At 50.1% G+C, this 22,387-nt stretch overlaps 1 protein-coding gene across 1 annotated transcript in view; it reads right to left on the bottom strand.

The window, feature by feature from the left end:
* BAIAP2L1 (BAR/IMD domain containing adaptor protein 2 like 1) overlaps positions 1-21,012 on the bottom strand; it is a 104,634-nt gene extending 83,622 nt beyond the window's left edge. The window contains exon 1 of the mRNA XM_073543086.1: positions 20,700-21,012. Within this exon, the coding sequence (XP_073399187.1) occupies positions 20,700-20,750 (51 nt within the window). The 5' untranslated portion in view covers positions 20,751-21,012. The remainder of the gene's footprint in view (positions 1-20,699) is intronic.
* Between the last annotated feature and the right edge of the window lie 1,375 nt (positions 21,013-22,387).

Raw genomic sequence — 22,387 nt, forward strand, 5'->3', positions numbered from 1 at the left:
ATTGGCGGCTGAATTTTAACGGCCTGCCACCTACCGGTGAACTGGTGCAATCGGAATCTGTCCCCTGGTCTGAAGGGACGCTTCCCAAATATTTTTCCTCTCTGTTTGGGATCCTTACTGCCCCAGCGGTCCTGAGGTTTGAAATCCTTCTTTTTCCCCATACGGAGGCTTTCTGAAGGCTCTCCTGTTGAAGGGAATATACGGGTTAGGGAAACCTTTCTTCCTCTCACCCGCCTTGGTTAGGATCTCGTCCAACTCCGTGCCAAATAGGTACTTACCCTGGCAGGGTATAGCACAAAGCTTAGTGTTTGTTTGTGTATCTCCTCTCCATCCTTTTAACCATAAGGCCCGCCGGCCTGAATTGGTTAGCCCTGCTGCTCTAGCAGATAATCGGCGAGAGTCCGCTGAGGAGTCGGACAGGAAGGCCGCTGCCCCTTTAATCAGGGGAATGGAGGAAAGGAGCTTATCTCTAGATGCTCCGCTTTTAATCTTTCCTTCTAGGTCATCCAACCATATCAACATCGACCTTGCTGTGCATGTGGCTGCTATTGCTGGCTTAAAGGCTGCCGTGCATGCCTCCCAAGATCGTTTACGGAAGGTATCTGTCTTACGATCCAACGAATCAGCCAGTGTCCCTGAATCTTCAACCGGCAGGGAAGATCTGCGAGAAGTGGAGGACACTGCCGCGTCTACTTTGGGGGCTCTCGACCAAGATGCCAACTCTTCGTCAACAAACGGATATTTACGTTTTGACATTAAGGGGAGGAAAGTTCTCTGACCCTGTTTCTCCCACTCCCTCCTCACCAGCTCCCTTATAGCTAGAACTACTGGGAAGGCCCGGATCTTTTTCCGGGAAATGCCCGCAAATATCATGTCTTGCGGAGTTTTGGGGTCCTTAGTCTCAGGGAGCCCCATGGTATTTCAGATGGACTTCACAAAGTTATTAACACTGTCCGTAGGAAAACATGTTTGTTCCTCCTCATCTGAGGACAAATATTCTTGGGATCTATCCGAGTCTAGCTCCCCAGTCTCTGACGGCGATCCAGACGCCAGTGACGCTATTCCGCTGACAGAGGAGCGACCCCCCAGACTACCGGAGCTGCCTAAGGCCCGTAGCTCCTCTCTAATTATAGCCAGGATATCCTCCTTTTTCCCTGAGGATTCTTCCTGTAAGGTCTTTTCAATACAAGACTGACACAATCTCTTGGGGTGGCCATCTGGGAGGGGCTGAGAACATAAGGCACACTCTCTATTTTTCGCCTTCTCCGTTCTTTTGGCCTAAAAGGGGTATGGACCAGAAAAACGCCATCAGCTGTAAGTCTGACTAAAAACACTCACCCGTGAATCTCGTCAGCAAACTACCGGCTGCGGGGTCCGCGACTCAGGCTGAGGCGAGGTGTGGGACGATTTTTTCTCTGTTTCTTTTCCAAGGCTTCATTCTGCCTAGAATGCCCGCTGGACTCTCTTCTGGAGCTGCCACTCCTTCTCGTAGTACCGCTCATTCTGCTGCCATGTGGGGATTCTCCTGGCTGAACTAACGGGAGCGAAACCGGGTCGTTTATGGACACCATGGCTGCGCACCTCTGCACCATCGCTGGTGTTTCTTATGCAGCTTCCTGGTTCCGCCCCCTCCTTTTTCCTCTCTTTACCTTTTTTTCTTTTTCTTTTTTTCCATTTTCCTGTACTGCGCATGTGCGGCCGCCTGCTCCCGCGATGCCGCTGTCTTCCTGCCTCCTCTGACCCCGGAAGCTGTTGCTGAACTTCCGGGTCGCCTGTGGCTGGGAGCGCCGGCGCCTTGCCTTCTCCCACTCTGCACGTCGCTACCTCCTGCTCACCAGGCCATATGTTGCCGCCAGGTATGCCGCCCTCTTAGCGCTGCTGGCACCCTCACCGCAAGCTCAGGATCCACCGCTTTCCCCCCGACCTCGCTGTCTCGGGGGACGCGGGGCTACCTTCCCCGGTGCCGCGCTCACGTAATGCGTCTGTCCCGCTCCAGGTGGTGGTGGTGGGGGGGGGGGGGTTAGCCTGCCCCATAAAACAGTGAGCCTCGGCACTCATTACCGCGGCCTCACCTGCATTACCAGCCATAGGGGGAACCTCCTCTCCGCCCGACGCTGCTTCCAGTCCTGGGGCCCCTGCTGCTCATATTATGCATGCGGGCGGCTACCAGACCAGGCATCCTCTTCTGCAAGTTCCCTTCTAGGAACAGGAAACCAAACTGAGGGAGCGAGGGGGACCGCCCTATCTCTCTGTAGGTTTCCTGTTCCTAGGGGCGGATCCCCTCTCTCAGTGGGTGCTGTCGTGGCGAAGAGGAAAATATCACGTACTGGGCTTTTTGTTGTAGTTTTGATAAAGTTAATCAAATGTTACTAGAGGACTAGTAAACCAGTTGTCATGTAGTCCTCCATATTTAGGAGTTCTGTGTAACTCTGCCCTCACCAACGATTGACAAGTTTCTGCCTATGCACAGTTTATAAAGAAAGCTGGCAATCAGATCTTTGGGTGGAGTTATACAGCGCTCAGCATTCAGAGAACTGATAAATCTGCAGAAAATCAAAGTGATTTTATTAAAACAGCAGCAAGCGTCTAAGTAAACAACACCACTAGAATCAGGGTCTCTGCCCCTGCATTGCACTACTCTCAGATAGGGTAGGAAACACCTGGTGACAGATTATCTTTTACAAACAGTTACAGATTCAACAATCCCTAGGAAAGGTCCCAAACCTGCTCCGGCAATCCCTAGGAGAGGTCCCAAACCTGCTCCGGCAATCCCTAGGAGAGGTCCCAAACCTGCTCCGGCAATCCCTAGGAGAGGTCCCAAACCTGCTCCGGCAATCCCTAGGAGAGGTCCCAAACCTGATCTGGCAATCCCTAGGAGAGGTCCCAAACCTGATCTGGCAATCCCTAGAAGAGGTCCCAAACCTGCCCCGGCAATCCCTAGGAGAGGTCCCAAACCTGATCTGGCAATCCCTAGGAGAGGTCCCAAACCTGCTCCGGCAATCCCTAGGAGAGGTCCCAAACCTGCTCCGGCAATCCCTAGGAGAGGTCCCAAACCTGCTCCGGCAATCCCTAGGAGAGGTCCCAAACCTGCTCCGGCAATCCCTAGGAGAGGTCCCAAACCTGATCTGGCAATCCCTAGGAGAGGTCCCAAACCTGATCTGGCAATCCCTAGGAGAGGTCCCAAACCTGATCTGGCAATCCCTAGAAGAGGTCCCAAACCTGCCCCGGCAATCCCTAGGAGAGGTCCCAAACCTGCTCCGGCAATCCCTAGGAGAGGTCCCAAACCTGCTCCGGCAATCCCTAGGAGAGGTCCCAAACCTGCTCCGGCAATCCCTAGGAGAGGTCCCAAACCTGCTCCGGCAATCCCTAGGAGAGGTCCCAAACCTGCTCCGGCAATCCCTAGGAGAGGTCCCAAACCTGATCTGGCAATCCCTAGGAAAGGTCCCAAACCTGCTCCGGCAATCCCTAGGAGAGGTCCCAAACCTGCTCCGGCAATCCCTAGGAGAGGTCCCAAACCTGCTCCGGCAATCCCTAGGAGAGGTCCCAAACCTGCTCCGGCAATCCCTAGGAGAGGTCCCAAACCTGCTCCGGCAATCCCTAGGAGAGGTCCCAAACCTGATCTGGCAATCCCTAGAAGAGGTCCCAAACCCGCTTCGGCAATCCCTAGAAGAGGTCCCAAACCTGCCCCGGCAATCCCTAGAAGAGGTCCCAAACCCGCCCCGGCAATCCCTAGAAGAGGTCTCTGCAGGGCCCTGTCTGAACGGAGTAACAGTTCAGCATGCTCACCTCCACTCCATTTATTCACTATGGGACCGAAGGGAGCAGAGTATAGCATTCAGTTTTCTCTGGAAGAGATATCTTACTGATACAGGATAACTGAAAAACATGCTACAACCCCTTTAAGCAATTTCTGCATATTTGCCAGATATAAGACACTAGATGTGTGCCCGATTCCATCGCATCGGGAGGGCAGTAACATCACGATGGGGGCAGCTTTGTGGCGCTGGGGATGGTGGCCCACCCACTTCTGTGCAGTCACAACCGGCAGGAAAGACGGTGTTTTGTGGCCTGTGCTGGAGATGGTGTGCGGCGCCACCAGAGGGTGGCCGCACCCAATCTCCAGCACAGGCCTCAAGCCGCGGTCTTTCTTGCCAGCTGTGACTGCACGGATGTGGGTGGGCAGGCAGCGGCGGGATCCGGCAACGTGGTGTAGTCAGGCAGAGGGTCCAGGCGGGAGTCTACCGGCTGCATCCCTCTCATTACTCCACCCTCATTACACCCTCTCATTATACCCCCTTCATTACACCCCTCTCGTTATATCCCCTCGTTACAACCCTTTCACAGTCTTGTGATTGCAGCAGCGGCCAGGATCCCAGCGGCAGCTGGGATCTGAGCGGCAGCTAGGATCCCAGCGGCGGTCGGGATCGCAGCGGCAGCTGCTGGGATCGCAGCGGCGGCCTGGATCCGAGCAGCAGCTAGGATCCCAGAGGCGATTGGGATCGCAGCGGTGGCCTGGATCCGAGCAGCAGCTGGGATCAACTCGGTGGCCTGGATCAGAGCGGCAGCTGGGATCCCAGCGGCATCACTTGGGTGTTTCAAAATGGCGGTCGGCATACTTCCAGTGCTGGGCGGTGGATGACAGACAATTTAAACAATTTAAGGCAATTATATATAGATTCGTCATCTCCACCTCACTTCATCAGGAATAATAGCTGTTACGTGCCGTACAGCCGATTCTTATCTACTATCCCACACAGCGCTGGTGAAGAAATCACTGAGGAAAGAAGATTAAGATGAAAGATGAGAAACAAAGTAAATGTTTAAGACCTGATTAATGAAAGAACTAAGAAAACCAAGCGTCGGCTCTTTGTAATGGTGGCTATAGATATCGGGAGAGCCACCCGCATGGCAAGTCTAGTCGAGCTGTCACTGTCAGCTCCGATTCCCGTAATGACCGGCAATTTTACCTTGGCCATCAGTTTTTTCATGTAAGTTGTTTTTTTTTTTCAGGTAGGCAAAACCATGAGTTTCAGGTCGAAATGGCGTTTTAAGAGCCTGAACATGTGAATAACAAAGTGGTTTTATCACAAAAATGACTATGAAGAGTCTTTCAAGCAATTTCTCAGGTGTCTTTTGAAGCAGATCCATTCCAATAATTCTTAAAAAAAAAAAAAAACAAAACCTTGTGTGAGCTAACCCTACTGAAGCAACAGATTGCTTAAAACGAATCTGTCTGCGGGTTTTTGCTCACCCATCTGAGATTAGCATAATGTAGGGACAGAGAACCTGATTCCAGCGGTGTGTCACTTACTGGGCTGCTTGCTGTAGGTTTGATAAAATCTCTGTTTTCTCTGCTCTTTGGAGTTCTGTATAACCCCCCTTATCACTGTATAAAGGCAGAAAGCTTCCAATTAATGATAGAGGCGGGGTTAAACAGAGCTCAGGAATATGGAGGACTACAGGTTTATTAGTTCAGCAGACAATCTTAGCTTTATCAAAATTACAGCAAGTAGCTCAGTAAGTGACAAATCGCTGGAATCAGGGTCTCTGTCTCTACATTATGCTGTTCTCAGATTTGCTGACAAAATCCTGGTGACAGATTCCCTTTAAGTGGAGGTATAGATTGCCTTATATTACGAAGTCCTACATGCCCAGTATGGGGGGAAATTTTTGCTAAGTTTTGCCTTTTTTTCTTTACCCATTTATGCCTAATTTTTTTTCATAAATGTTCTCCAGTCCAGACCTGGCGTGATTTTTTTGGTAAAATTTTCACTCCGTTTTGTGCTAAAAAAAAAAAAAAAATCACAAAAAAAAAAGTTATTAAAGACTCAATAAAATTCATGATCGACATTTGCAATTTTGGAAAATAGGTAGATCAATGCAACAGGCCATGCCTAGGACACCAACTTCTGGAAATGCTGAGATAGGAATTTCCATTTTATTATTACACAAAAAAAAAAAAAAAGAAAGGTCTCCGTGAACATTCCAGTCTGAAGTGAACGGCAATTTTAAATTGCGAAAGATTTGGTTCAGGTAGCACAACTTGTTTTTCGTCTCGAGCGCTCTGCCAGAATTCCAAGATGACCTCAGAAGGATCAACAGAAATCTGCAAATGTGTTTCACAGAATCTGGTTTCAAGACGTTTGGCATTGACCCCTGAGGGAGAAGAGGGGGGAGTTCTGGAACTAATCAGAGCGGGACAAGTCTAAGGTTTCCAGTGCAATAGATATTAGTAAGCCATAAGTTTAGTTTTTAGTTTGATTTAATAGCTATAACGTTCGGTCATCATTCAACTAGTCCATAATACTCTCTAAGAAGTCCAATAAAACTTACAGAATCAGACTCAATTTTTCGAGGTTTTTTTACTACATTGCCAAAATATTAGGACACAGCTTTTAATTACTGAATTCAGGTTACACATTTATTCCCATAACCTCTGGCCCCTTTGCCCACCGGGGTTATATAACCTTCAGCCCTTTCGGGTGTATAACCTCTGACGCCCTCAACCCCCCAGGAGTATAACTTCCAGCCCCCCTTGGGGTATAATCTCCAGTCCCCTCAGCCTTGAGGCATTACATCTGGCCTCCTCGCCCCTAGTGTATAACATCCAGGCCCCTTCGGCCTTGGGGTATTACATCCGGGCCCCCTCGGCCTTGGGGTATTAAATCGGGCCCCCTCGCCCCTAGTGTATAACATCCGGGCCCCCTCACCCCTGGGGTATAACATCCGGGCCCCCTCGGCCTTGGGGTATTACTTCCGGGCCCTGTTGTGAGCTCATTTTCGGGTTTGCCTCTGGCTTCTGGTGAGGGTTATGGAGCTGGCTGTGCTGACAGAGGAGTTCTCTATCTGGACTCCCTCTGTTGGTGAAGGGAGGTAATGAAGCTGATCTAAATGGCAGAGACCGGCCACCTGAGGAGGAGGACTGCGATTGTGCGATTGGACATCAGGAGTTTCTGATTGGATTTAAGGCAGCCGACTCCCTAGTTTCTTGCTGGTGATTTTTCCTGACTGTGGCTCCTGGTTTCCAGTTTCGTTCCTGCCTTCCTAAAGCTAAGTTTTCTCTGCTATTGTTCATATGAGTTTTTGTCTGGTTTACTTAGTTTTTGTGTTCAGCCAGCCCTGGCTGGGACTGGGCTGAATCTCCATTTTGTCTCTGATCAGTTGATCTCTTTTGCTCTGTCTTCAGAATATACCTGAGTGCTGATCTAGTGATTTGAAGTCTAGTGACGTCAGGGCCTTTTTCTATCAGACGTGTTGGACATTCTTTTTGGCAGGGTTTTTTGCGTGATTGCAGACAGCAGCTTTTCTTTCCTGTCCTTGCTAGTTAGCGAGGGCCCCATCGTTTGCTCAGCCTATCTTTCTACTTGTGTCTGTGTTTTCATCTTGTTTCACCGACAATACATGTTGGGGGCTGTCTATTGCTTTCTTTCTTTAGGCTTATTTAGCTCTCCGGCCGTGATGAGGCGTCTAGGACCTCCGTAGGCACGCTCCACGGCTACTGCTAGTTGTTGTGGATAGGATCAGGGGTCTGCAATCCGCTAGTTACCAACCACTCCGGTTTTCTGGGCTTAGCTTGCTTTTTGTTTTTTCCTCCTCGGTGACTCATTTATAACAGGGCCCCCTCGGCCTTGGGGCATTACTTCCCGGCCCCCCTCGGCCTTGGGACATTACTTCCCGGCCCCCCTCGGCCTTGGGGCATTACTTCCCGGCCCCCCTCGGCCTTGGGGCATTACTTCCCGGCCCCCCTCGGCCTTGGGGCATTACTTCCCGGCCCCCCTCGGCCTTGGGGCATTACTTCCCGGCCCCCCTCGGCCTTGGGGCATTACTTCCCGGCCCCCCTCGGCCTTGGGGCATTACTTCCCGGCCCCCCCTCGGCCTTGGGGCATTACTTCCCGGCCCCCCCTCGGCCTTGGGGCATTACTTCCCGGCCCCCCCTCGGCCTTGGGGCATTACTTCCCGGCCCCCCCTCGGCCTTGGGGCATTACTTCCCGGCCCCCCTCGGCCTTGGGGCATTACTTCCCGGCCCCCCTCGGCCTTGGGGCATTACTTCCCGGCCCCCCTCGGCCTTGGGGCATTACTTCCCGGCCCCCCTCGGCCTTGGGGCATTACTTCCCGGCCCCCCTCGGCCTTGGGGCATTACTTCCCGGCCCCCCTCGGCCTTGGGGCATTACTTCCCGGCCCCCCTCGGCCTTGGGGCATTACTTCCCGGCCCCCCCCGGCCTTGGGGCATTATTCCCGGCCCCCCCTCGGCCTTGGGGCATTACTTCCCGGCCCCCCTCGGCCTTGGGGCATTACTTCCCGGCCCCCCTCGGCCTTGGGGCATTACTTCCGGGCCCCTCGGCTGGTGGTGCAGAGCTCACTGATATCAGCGTGGTCCTGTAATAGGAGCCACCAGTGTAACAAGTCTGTTCCTGAAATTTCTTCCTCCATCACCTGTGAGTGATATTACTGAGAAGTGAAGAAACTGCAACAACTCAGCCACGAAGTGTAGACCCTGTAACGTTACAGAGCGGGGAACCCGTGCAGAGGAGCAGAGGGCAGAAACGTCAAAAACGATCTGCTGACTCCATAACTGCATATTCCAGACCTCCTCTGGCATTAACATCAGAACATAAACTGTGCACCGGGAGCTTCGTGTCAGAGGAGCTGCATACAGCCTTACATTACCAAGCACAATGATACACGCCGGATGGAGTGGTGTAAGGTCACCACTGGACTTTGGAGCAATGGAAACGTGTTCTGTGGAGTGATGGATCACACTTCTCTAATCTGGCATCTAGTGGGCAAATGCCATGAGATCGTTACTCGCCTGACAGCATTGTGCCCGCTGTAAACTTTTGGTGGAGGATGTGTGATGCTATGGGCTTGGTTTTTCAGGGGTCGGCCTCAGGCCCTTAGCCCCATACTGAGACATTTGGGACAATTCTAGTTTCCAACTCTGTGTGAACAGTTTGGTGAAGGCCCTTTTCTGTTCCCCGTGACTTTTCCTAGACAGCACAACGCCAGGTCCATAAAGGCATGGCCGGGGGAGTTTGATAGGCATGCTCCCTGAGCCCTGACCCGACACATTTGGGATGAACTAAAACAGAGATTCTGAGCCCGGCCCTGTCCTCCAACATCAGTTAGATCTCACAAATGCTCATTTGGACGAATGGGCAAAAATTTCACTGACATCTCTGACATTTTGTAGAAAGTCTTCTCAGAAAAATGGAAGCTGTTGCCATGGCAACTCCGTATTAATGTCTATGGGTCTGGAATGGCAGGTTATAAAAGCTCCTGTAGGTGGAATGAGGGGGGGGCACATACTTTTGCACATTTAATGTATCTCTAAGCAATCTAGGACCCCCAGTGTCAATGCAGTTGCGAACACACTTAGGCCTCATTCATCAGACTATCCGTGGTCCATAACGACCAATCACAGCACAGCTTTCATTTTTTAAACAGCTCCAGTAAAACGAAAGCTGCACCGTGATTGGTTGCTACGAGCAACAAAAATGGTTTCCTTTTGTGCAACAGTCACAGGATAGAAATTAAAGGGGTTGTACGCTTTTGGACTAAAAGGGCCCCCTGATGATGGGCTTATTACACGGGGGGCCAGCTCCTGGTAAATCCAAGCATAACTACAATTGGGATTGTAATTGATTGTAATAAATGTAATTATTGCCTCCGTTTGCAAAACTCACGGAACAGAGAATCGGAATATCGTAACGGAGACGTGACCGGAAACTAAACACATTTATTACACAGGAATCCAAAGTGCAAAAAATGCTTAGAATCAGTGACGCCACTTCTGAGACAGAAGAGGTTTGGTTTGTTGCTTAGCAACAATGAATATAGCCGGAGGGGTGACAACATGGGCTGGAGAAATTTGGTGATGTCACACGACGAAATAAAGGGTGGGTAGCGATACCGGCATTTCTGGTTCCGGCTGCCAGAAAACCTTGCATCAGCCTCGGCATGTAACATCTGTTTATTCAGCGACCGACCTGCCATGACATACGGCATCATCATCACCGGATCATTTCCCCTTTTAAAAGTAGTGTCCAAGACTGAAAAAATAAAAATGGCTGATTTTCCCCGAAAAACCTCACCCCCATCTGTTCACAGGTTGTGTGTGGTATTGCGGCTCAGGAGCGATACAGGCAGGTGAAGAGCTACTGTAATGCCCTGCACACGAGGAAAGAGACATAGCTAATCAGAAGAACTATACTACATTTCTAAATGGAGGCATATGTTAGTATGATTATTACACCTACTACATATAGGGATAGCATCTTGGAGAAGGAAATACCCCTTTAATTAACCAGATAAAGCCAAAAGTACAAAAGACGGCGGGACACCCAAGAAGCGTTGGAATAACCGTAGATCATTTGGGGGGGGGGGCAGGAAATACAAGTAATATTTCTTATTTTACTCCTGATCTTTTGATTTGGGCAGACAGCCCCTTTAATCTTAAAACATCCTTAAAAGGGAATCAGACATGTTGAAAATGGCCTCTGATCTGCAGGCGGGGTGTTATAAAGCAGAAGGAGCTGATCAGCTTGATAGACATTTGTTTGGGAAACGTTTTACTACAACTTGTAGTTTATTCATTGAACTGCTCTGGTGCTGACTAGGAGTCCAGTGGGTGGTGCTATTCAAAGATTGATAGCTGTCCGTCTACTAGTAGGACCGCCCACTGGACTCATGTGCATGCAAACACCAGGGATTCTGATCAATAATACAAGTCAGGGCTCATTCACACGTCAGCGATTTTTCTTGTAGGCAAAAAAAAAACCGATACGAGTTTCATCAGCATTTTGGGTCAGAATTGTTAGGTTTTTACCATTAGTTTCTCTTGAAGGAAGATGAAGGTTTCTCATATCAAAGTCTATGAAAAATGGACAATACATGGATGGCATCAGAGTGCTGACCAAGTTTTTCAAGGAACCACAGACTTGCATTGGCCAGTAGGATCCGACACTTGGATCAATATCCAACATGTCTCCACTCTTCTGTATGGACCACTTGGTCCGAGGAAATAAAAAAAACCAACACATGGACCACCTCATAGAGAACCACACGCTCGCGATCTACGTATCCGTATGGACGTCTGGATGAGGACTTCTGTTGAATCTGTCCAACAAGCCTACATATCATTCCGCTCTTCTTCTCCTCTATTCCGTGCCGTCCACGGATAATGTCCAACATTGACAAGTTCACTTGTTTACACAACCAAAGTACATGGACAAAAAGAAAAGATTTTTTTATATAGCTTGATGAATCATGATGAGGTAAATAAAGAAGAAAGGCGAGGAAAAGGGCGGACACGTCTTCAGCAGAAAGTGAAGGTGTGTCACTATTACCTGGCTGCAATGTCACAACAGATGACAGAATCTACAGGTACACAGGGAGCGAGGCTGATCAGAGACGGCCCATGGTGGAAGGAGCCCTCCCTGCAACTTCAGAGACACACCTCGGCCATTGGTGGAAGGAGCCCTTCCTGCAACTTCAGAGACACACCTCGGCCATTGGTGGAAGGAGCCCTTCCTGCAACTTCAGAGACACACCTCGGCCATTGGTGGAAGGAGCCCTTCCTGCAACTTCAGAGACACACCTCGGCCCGTGGTGGAAGGAGCCCTTCCTGCAACTTCAGAGACACACCTCGGCCCGTGATGGAAGGAGCCCTTCTTGCAACTTCACAGACACACCTCGGCCCGTGGTGGAAGGAGCCCTTCCTGCAACTTCAGAGACACACCTCGGCCCATGGTAGAAGGAGCCCTTCCAGAAACTTCAGACACACTTCCGCCCATGGTAGAAGGAGCCCTTCCTGAAACTTCAGACACACTTCTGCCCATGGTAGAAGGAGCCCTTCCTGCAACTTCAGAGACACTCCTATACCTAACAATAGGAAAACAGGTCTCCATTCTGTTACCTTATGTCCCATTCACTTCTCATGAGAACGGTTTAACCCTAAAGCTGCTGATATAGAGGGGGGAGCTAGGAGGTGAAATTTTACATGGCGGACCCTTCATTCCTGACATTATGTCAGGGGATAGTCAGAAGCCCACCCATGTGTATTACATGTCAGACCAGTTCTTCCACCTAGGGATCTTGACTCGACAGTGGCATTTGTGGCGATTTGACCCAACTTTCCGACAAGTCTGAACGGCCAGGACACAGGACAAGAATCATTGTCATGATCACAGTAAATATGCAGTAGAAAGGACTTGGTAATACTTTTGGTAGTTGCCCGTCACCATGGATGATGAGGCTGATCATCTCTGTGACCCACTGTTAGAAGTCAGGTCAGCCATACTATTGACGCATAGTCTCCTTTGGTTGAAGCACTAAATAAGCCACCTAAAAAAACTATAATTAAGACCATTTTGACCAATTTACAGAGTATATAAATCTGGGAATTAAAAAAATGCCCCATGATCTTTAAGCTGAGAATTAATTTTTAAAAGACAACCAAAGAATATGGCCGTATATGTATTTAGAAGGCTGACATGCCCGCTCTCTACAGTAGGGCTGACATTGCTAAGAAGTTTTATAAAGGGTTTGCAGGGCCCGCCGAGAACACCAGATCAACCCAATGTTAGAAGACAATGCTACCAGTGTAACCCAACCAACACTTATTAAAGAGCCTAGACACAGTAGGGTGGTGTCTAGAGTCACTAAGGCGGAGCATGGAGGCGGTACAGCTCTCCGTTATGGAGCCACATGACCTCTGTAGACTGTTGGACAGACTCCAATGGACAGTATGAAGTCCACAAAGCATGCTACAATTTTAGAAAATTAAGCCACATAATCCAGCCATGTGAAAGGCAGCCTAAATGCTTTCTCCACATATCTGAATTCTTCAGAATGGCACTATTAGTTTGCACGCCACTGTACAGTAATATCCAGGCTTTATATAGCACACAAGACCTTTTTTTTTCCAAAGTCTCTTTCCAGGTCTTAAACTAACAGTCTGCCACATAAAGAAAAGCCACATTAGTCAACGCTTCCCCATAATTAGAGGCAGAGTCAAAATAACTCATCGCCTCAAGGCGGCAAACACCATGTGTATAATGCTTGCAGTATGGTCTGGATCAGAAGATGGAACCCACCCTAATATACAGGGAAACCCCGGAATACTCTGCCGCTGGTAAGAGTCGTCTTCTTGTGTCAGGCGATCAAGAGGGTTTAACCACAGATCAGGTTTCATGGCCTACAAAGACGTAGAGGTAGAGGTCCGAGTGCTGGGTTCTCTGCTGAAAAACAAGGAGTCCTAGGTCGTCGATTTCAGTGGTACTCTCCATGGAAGTCCACCGGTGGTGTCCAGCCTAAGAGGCAGATCTCTTTACTTTGATTACACAAATATATCTCGTCTTGCGCGACTAGGACACTTTGTAACCCAGAAGTCTAGGAAATATGGGTGGCAACACCCTGTCTGAGTGGTAAAGTTGGCCATGACGGCTACCACCTAACTTGCCAAGATACAAACGTCTAGGAAACAGCCACTCGACTGTTTAATGATTCAAACGGTCAATTTTGACTATTTAAGGGGTTGTTCATTGGTTAGATATACAAAACCTTAGGATAGGTCATCAATATCAGACTGATGGGGATTGGACACCTGGCATTGACCATAGGTTACAGTGTGCAATGCTAGAACCAAGGCTGTGGAGTCGGTGTCCATTTTGGTGGAGTCAGAATAAAATGGACCGACTTGGAAAATAGATAATAAATTGTGTAAATTTTTCATAATAATTTGGGAAAGTTATGAAATGTCCTATAAATGTCTTATGTTCCCTGATCTAAGAATCTGGGCTGTTAGCTGAGATGAATCTGCGGTGGAGTCGTAGAGTCGGAGTCAAGGAAATTGGGGAGTCGGAGGTTTGGCTTACTGACTCCATAGCCCTGGCTAGAACAGATCCTCTCTGTTAACTGTGTAGTGGCCATTCTAGGATATGATCTGCAGTACCCAAGAACAGTCACTACAAAGTACAGACCGTTTATACCCACCTGCCACCAGTTCCGGAAATGGCTAATCAGTGGGGATGCTGGGTGTCGGACCCCTAAGCATTTAACCTTGATCAAAGTGGTGGACAAGCCCCTCTACTAGGGGTATTCTTACCTTTGCTATGATATGCCATCACTTTATGTTCAGCAAGGATCTAACCTCTGGGAACCCCACCGATCTGGGGGAATGAAGGGCCTGTAGCGCTATTCTATTGTTTTCCTTATACAGCAGATCGCCAATCAGTCGCTTGTAGAAGAACTACAGCATGGTCCAATTAAAGTGAATGGGACAGTCTGGTAGCCAGGGCTCCATGGGTCAAGGAAGACTTTGCTTTGGGTCCTTCATTCTCAGGATCAGCGGGACCCCCCCACCAATCATAAAGTGATGGCCTCTCCTAGGAGATGGGAATTACAGAAATGGCCATACTCTCACTCCCGATCATTGGGAACAATACAATTGCACAAAAACAAGCTGGACCGGTAGCGCCATCCATGGAGAGGCCATGATCTACACAAAACACTGACATTACTGACAGCGGCAATCCATGACTCATGTCAGAGACAACTCATTTGCACCATTCAGTGCTTAAAAGCCATCATTAAAGGAAAACTCCAATAAAACGGCCTGTGTAATTATTTACGAGGGTATCCTCCCTCCATCCTAACGCTCTGCACGTCACAGGTTCAGGGTTTCCACTGGAGATTCTCAATTATGCATCATTAAATTGCATTTACTGCATGCCCTAAGGGTACGTTCACATGATGTGTTCATGCAAAGGATTATTTTTTTGCAGGGATTTTACAAGATTGAAATAAAAAGGAAACAAGGATTGTCAATTTTATTTCGCTATAATAAAGTATCTAATGGGACACATCAGAATTTTATATGACACTGGAGCCATGAGGAACAACAGTAGGGGCCATAGACTTCTATATCTCATTATAGCTTCACACAAGCCGTCACGACCATGTATATACATTGTGCCTTAGGCTAGGTCAAGAAACTGCAGAAGTAGCCCAAAATATACAAAAGGTATCTCTCTGATCTTTGCACTTCATGAACCAGGGAGATCAGGATGAATCACACTGTGCCTAGGCAGAAAGCTGCCAATCAGTGGTGTGGGAGGGGTTTTACAGAGCTCGGCATTCAGAGAACCGCTAGGTCTGCAGCAGAGAAAACAACGATTTCATTAAAACTGGGGCAACAAGTAAAGTAAGTGATACATCGCAGACATGAGGCCATGATGCCCTCAGATAAGGCAGCAAAAACCTGGTGACAGGTGCCTTTTAGGCTTCATGCACATGAGAACATTACACTAAGTTGTACAGATTCGTAAGTGGACATTCTTGGAAGTCTAGGGGGTCCCAGCATATTGGATTGTCTTTGGCCTTCAATCTCATTCATATCGTGCCATGCCTCACTGTCTCCATAATATGGCAATAAGAAGGGTCATGCGTCTAGAACTTCAACATGCCAGATCAGCAGTGCCGGCGGCAGGCCATGCATGGCCGAGCAGAGTGGACATGTACATGGGGGTGTTAGGATTAGCTGGCAGGTAAGGTGCATCCTCTGTCACAGCAGCACCCTTGGTGATTAAGCAAGTCCTGACTATAAGGGTGCGTGCACACGTTGCGGATTCTGCTGCGGATTTTTCCACACAGATTTGTCCAAATCCGCAGGTCAAAAGACCTGTGGTTTATCTGCAAATTTAGTGCGGTTTCCCCTGCGGTTTGACACCTGTCATGGAGCAAGTGCCAAACCGCTGCGGAATCCGCTCAAAGAATTGACATGCTGCAGTTTTGAAACCTCAGCAAAACCGCAACGTGTGCACACTGCGTTTTTCTTTTTACATAGACTAAAATGGTACTGTACAACGCAGAAGAAACTGCACTGTGCACATACCCCAATACTAATATTCTAAGACGACCATGCCCAGGAACAACCAGTGTAAATAAAGGCCGATAAGGGAGACAGCAGACCGCACATTGTGGTCAGACCGCCATTCTTCCACTGCTGAGAGCTGATGACAAAAACACGACTGGAGGTAAAATAATATCAGAAGGGGGTTCCCCAAATGGGACAAGCTCTTTAAAAGGGGTTGTATTAATTTTGGAAGTTATCCGCTGGCTACAGAATAGGGGGTAACTTCTCAATTGCTGTGGGTCCGACAGCTGGGACCTTCACCGATCATGAGAACTGGGGTTCTTGAATGATGAGCCAGCCAAACCAGACGGCGGCCTGGCCAAACGCTGCCTGGCCAAACCAGACGGCGGCCTGGCCAAACGCTGCCATCTATGGAGGTCCCGCAACTCCATTGAAGAGCTCCGATTCTCGGGATTGGCGAGTCCCAAGTAGCAGTCATACTGCCAGCTTTCAGGAAGTTATTCCCCTTTCTATGGATAAGGGCTGACACTGGGATCCAGTTTGGCCATATTTCCAAGACCCTTTGAACACGCAGTCGATCTCTTCTGAGCACTGTATGCCATGACTATAATCCCTGCATACTTTCCCAGCTTTACAGGTTAAAGGGTAAAAAAACACTTTGCAAACGTGTTTACCATTAAGCTGATAGATCTGGGCCAAATACGTAGAATATTTCATTTCCAAGGGAATATGTTACCAGGCGTAATCCTTAGAATGAGAAAAGTAACTTTTGCCGTGTATCAAGATAAGAGTTCCACTTCTGATAGCTTCACCTAGCGGAAGAACGGGGATCACTGTCCAGCAGGTCAAAATGGCCGGCAATAGCTGTATACAGGAGGAGGTGGCGGCGCAGCTCCCTGCAATGACGTCAGCCCATCTTAACAAGAAAAAAAATAAAAAATAAAGAGCCTTTACCATTTCAAAATTGACCAGCTTATGCTCATTTTATTTTGTGCTAATTTTTATGGTCTTAGCCAAGGGGGCGTGGCTCTCAGGCTGACTGAATGTACTGGAAATTATTGCAAAATGATAATGATTCACAGCGTTGTAAAATCTATTGTTTTTACAGCTTTCACAAAACGTCACATCAGTCGTATTCCCAGGAATCTTTAGATTGTTTCCTTTATTGTCCCCGTGGCTTCTACTGATCCAAAGTCAAGGCCGGCAGCCGGGCACAGAGAACGGCACGGGCAGCGGGGATGAACGGCAGTGCCAAGGAAAGAAAGGGCAATGTGCACATATTCCAAAGGACACAGCCGGTCTCTGTTTCCTTCCATGCAGCGATGACATCACATAACCCCTGCAGCCAATCACTAGTCTGCGCACTGAGGCAGAGTGATTGGCTGCAGCAGTCATATGAATGAATGTCATGGTAGTAAGCAACGATCACCTGTCGACAAGAGGAGCGTTGCTGCTGGAGTTGCAGGGGTTGAATGAGGGTTTTTTTGTTTTTTTACCCTTCCCGCTGCTGGCTACAGTTATTTAAAATCCTGGAGATTCCATTTAAGCCGCAGTTATAATATGTGACTCATCCGTGTGTAATGTGATGGTGTAAACAATCGCTCGTCCTGGAACGTCTGATCACTGACAACAAGGTGAATTAGTAAGCGAGTCGCCTTCAATTAGCTCCATGGTAAATAGCAACATTGTACCGAGTAATACAAACTGATAACAGATCACATCTACCGCTGTGACACATAGGAGCAGTGCAACAGACCAGCCGATCACCACGGGTCTGGATCCTAGACCTCTGGAGATCAGCCGATCATCACAGGTCCAGATCCTAGAACCCCTGGAGATGAGCGGATGATTGCAGGTCTGAATCCTAGATCCCATGAAGATCAACCAGTCAACATGAATCCAGGTCCTAGAGAATATGGAGATGAGCGGAACATCACAGGTCCAGCTCCCATAACCCTAGGAGATGAGCGGAGCATCACAGGTCCAGCTCCCATAACCCTAGGAGATGAGAGGAGCATCACAGGTCCAGCTCCCATAACCCTAGGAGATGAGCGGAGCATCACAGGTCCAGCTCCCATAACCCTAGGAGATGAGCGGAACATCACAGGTCCAGCTCCCATAACCCTAGGAGATGAGCGGAACATCACAGGTCCAGCTCCCATAACCCTAGGAGATGAGCGGAACATCACAGGTCCAGCTCCCATAACCCTAGGAGATGAGCGGAACATCACAGGTCCAGCTCCCATAACCCTAGGAGATGAGCGGAACATCACAGGTCCAGCTCCCATAACCCTAGGAGATGAGCGGAGCATCACAGGTCCAGCTCCCATAACCCTAGGAGATGAGCGGAACATCACAGGTCCAGCTCCCATAACCCTAGGAGATGAGCGGAACATCACAGGTCCAGCTCCCATAACCCTAGGAGATGAGCGGAACATCACAGGTCCAGCTCCCATAACCCTAGGAGATGAGCGGAACATCACAGGTCCAGCTCCCATAACCCTAGGAGATGAGCGGAACATCACAGGTCCAGCTCCCATAACCCTAGGAGATGAGCGGAACATCACAGGTCCAGCTCCCATAACCCTAGGAGATGAGCGGAACATCACAGGTCCAGCTCCCATAACCCTAGGAGATGAGCGGAACATCACAGGTCCAGCTCCCATAACCCTAGGAGATGAGAAGATCATTACAGGTCCAGCTTCCATAACTCTAGGAGATGAGCGCGGATCATTACAGGTCCAGCTCCATAACCCTAGGAGATGAGCAGATCATTACAGGTCCTGCTTCCATAACCCCAGGAGATGAGCGGATCATTACAGGTCCAGCTTCCATAACCCTAGGAGATGAGAAGATCATTACAGGTCCAGCTTCCATAACCCCAGGAGATGAGCGGATCATTACAGGTCCAGCTTCCATAACTCTAGGAGATGAGCGGATCATTACAGGTCCAGCTTCCATAACTCTAGGAGATGAGCGGATCATTACAGGTCCACCTCCCAGAATCAGTGGAGATCACCGCATCCTCACAGGTCCAGCTCCCAGAACTGTAGGAGATGAGTTTGTCATCATAGGTCCTGCTCCTAGGACCCTTGGAGATGAGTGGGTCATCATGGGTCAAGCTCCTGCTGGGACCCCTAGATATCAGCACTTCATTATGGGTTTGGCTCCCACAACCTGTGGAGACAAGCGGATCATCACGTGTCCAGCTCCCAGAACACCAGGAGATGATGGGATCATCACGGGTCCGGCTCCCAGAATCCCAGGAGATGATAGGATCATCACGGGTCCGGCTCCCAGAATCCCAGGAGATGATGGGATCATCACGGGTCCGGCTCCCAGAACCCCAGGAGATGATAGGACCATCACGTGTCCAGCTCCCAGAACCCCAGGAGATGATAGGATCATCACGTGTCCAGCTCCCAGAACCCCAGGAGATGATAGGACCATCACGGGTCCGGCTCCCAGAACCCCAGGAGATGATAGGACCATCACGGGTCCGGCTCCCAGAACCCCAGGAGATGATAGGACCATCACGGGTCCGGCTCCCAGAACCCCAGGAGATGAGAGGATCATCACGGGTCCGGCTCGCAGAACCCCAGGAGATGAGAGGATCATCACGGGTCCGGCTCGCAGAACCCCAGGAGATGAGAGGATCATCACGGGTCCGGCTCGCAGAACCCCAGGAGATGAGAGGATCATCACGGGTCCGGCTCGCAGAACCCTTGCAATCTTCTAGCAATAAAAAGGAATTGTCCTTTTCGATGAATTCTACATTATTGCACCCGCATCCTTTACCAAATTGCAACACTCATTGGAGTAGAGTCACCTACTAATACTCCAAATTCTGCCCAAACGGCACCTATAGAATTACCATTCTCCATCCTCGGACGGCGTACACCAGTGGTCTGGAACTAAAGTTCTTCATGCCCTGGGACACAAACTCCCATCATCCCGACAGCCCCAAACTACAGACATAGGGAAAGAAGGGTTTACTGCATTGTGAGGAACTACAAGACCCAGCACACCCCAATTACAGACAGCAATGTTCTCAGATCTCTAGTGAAACTACAAGCATCAGCACACCTCTGGCCAATAGAGTCACCACTCACACATTGACAGAATATAGGACTACAAGTATCAGCAACAACGGAGGAACTCTGACCATACGGCCCATAGGCAGAATTAGCATGTAGGACTACAACTCTCAGCATTAGAGCAACAGCCACAATTACGTCCTAGAGAGATACAGACGGGACAACACAAGTGACATATTACAAATCCCAGAAACTACAAGAACCAGCATGCCCTGTGTAGACAAACTCGGAATTAGAAAGTACTACAAGTCCCAGCAAACACAACTGCAATTATAACCAGGAAATAAGATACCGGATCACAGGTGGAACTACAAGCACCATCATTTCTAGACTAGAGATTGACAGAATCTGGCAACACAAGGCAAAGCAGCAGGGGAACTACAAGCTCCAGCATCCCCCACCTAGAATAATAAGTCACACAGCAGCAAGCTCAGACCCAACCTGAAAGCACAAATCCCAGCTCAAAGGGGAACTACAAGCACCATCATGCCCACACTACAAAAACAGGGGAACTACAAGCACCAGCATCTAAATCCCATCAGCAGTGAAACTACAAGTCCCAGCTACACCATACGGTGTATGTTCTAACATGCTTTCTCAGGAGAACTACAACTCCCAGAAAGTCAAGGCTCTAAATTGTGGCACCCTCTGTAGTGTACATGAACTACAACTCCCAGCAGCTCCTGAGCAGACACGTAGCTGTGGAGGAGGAGAGTCGCCCGCCTCACCTTGTAGGTGTTCTCGGTGATCCTGGCCACGGCCTCCGGGTCCCGGGACATGGCTGCGGCTGTGCGGGGTCTCGGTGCCAGCTCCGGGCCGCCGCTCTCCTGCCGGACAACTGTCACCAGCAACGGCAGAACTTGAGGCACCGGCGGCGGCTGCGGGAGGAGCAGGAAGGTGGGGCGGTGAGGTCAGCAGCGGGAGCCGGGGAGGGACGCACCTGCGTGAGGGAGGAGGAGGAGCAGGAGGAGGAGAAGAAGAAGCAGGACCGCGGCGTGATCGGGAAGAGCGGGCGACTTCCATGCGATGACAGTTGTACAACTGTCTGTGGCTCCACATTTACCTTCCCAAAGTTTTATGAGCCCTGTGTGCATGGCCGGCTCCAGGTCCGTGTGCATGGCCGGCTCCAGGTCCGTGTGCATGGTCGGCTCCAGGTCCGTGTGCATGGCCGGCTCCAGGTCCGTGTGCATGGTCGGCTCCAGGTCCGTGTGCATGGCCGGCTCCAGGTCCGTGTGCATGGCCGGCTCCAGGTCCGTGTGCATGGCCGGCTCCAGGTCCGTGTGCATGGCCGGCTCCAGGTCCGTGTGCATGGCCGGCTCCAGGTCCGTGTGCATGGCCGGCTCCAGGTCCGTGTGCATGGTCGGCTCCAGGTCCGTGTGCATGGCCGGCTCCAGGTCCGTGTGCATGGCCGGCTCCAGGTCCGTGTGCATGGCCGGCTCCAGGTCCGTGTGCATGGCCGGCTCCAGGTCCGTGTCAGTCCTCGGCTCCGGGTCTGTCCATGCAGTCTGCACAGAACTGAGGGTCTGCCGGCTGTATACACACTGTATGGAGTGAGCTAAGCTATATACATGCAGTCTGCTCAGAACTGAGGGTCCCCTGGACAGTGCGGACACAGTGGGGTCCGCCGGGTGTATATGGGTCACCCTCGCACACCCTGGGCAGCGGGGTACTCTGTACCGGGCCGGTGTCGAGGCGGGAATGTGTCACAGCAGCGGTGACCCGGTCCATGGCCCTGGCGATATCAATGGCGGTGATATACTTAATAGTAGAATAGTTCGTGACGCCACCTGTGGTGTTTGGCAAGTAAGGTGTTGAGCAACACTGCATGCAGATCCGCTGGGACAGATGGTGTGGTGCAGCAGAGATGGTGTAGCTCCCCACAGGTGGAGCTGTAGTCCCAGGGCAGTGTAGGTGCAATGGATGAGGAGAGGTGCAGAATGGTATGGAGGCTGGTACCCAGGTGTAGTGGTGCGGGAATAACTGGAGGACACCAGAGTATGCGGTTCCAAAGCTTTACTCACTGTTTGCAGTTCACTCAACTGCCTCCGTACTGTGTTCTCCAGGTCAGGGCTCCAGCCAACCTCCAGGCAGGATAGGATTATCCCTTCCACACTCCGCCAACATGTACCTTCACTGAACGACTCCTCCAATGCGCCTTTAGGTGCGAAGCACTCCAGTACTTAGTTACCCTGGAATGCCTCTCTCTAGGTGTTCCTAGTCTATACTTGTATGACAGACAGCTGTAGCCTGCTTCGGGGACTCCTCACTGCGTCCCGGCTCTCTATTCAGTTGCTGTTGTGTCCCAAGTCTATGATGGGAGCAAGGCGTTAGCGGCTCACTACTCCTCCGGTGTCTGTTGCCGGACATAAAGATCCAATCAACCTCGGGGACCGGGCCCCGGCCTTTGCGCTCTCTG

The sequence above is a fragment of the Dendrobates tinctorius genome, unplaced genomic scaffold, assembly GCF_039654945.1.
Source record: "Dendrobates tinctorius isolate UK_male_01 unplaced genomic scaffold, ASM3965494v1 ptg000129l, whole genome shotgun sequence".
Lineage (NCBI taxonomy): Eukaryota > Metazoa > Chordata > Amphibia > Anura > Dendrobatidae > Dendrobates > Dendrobates tinctorius.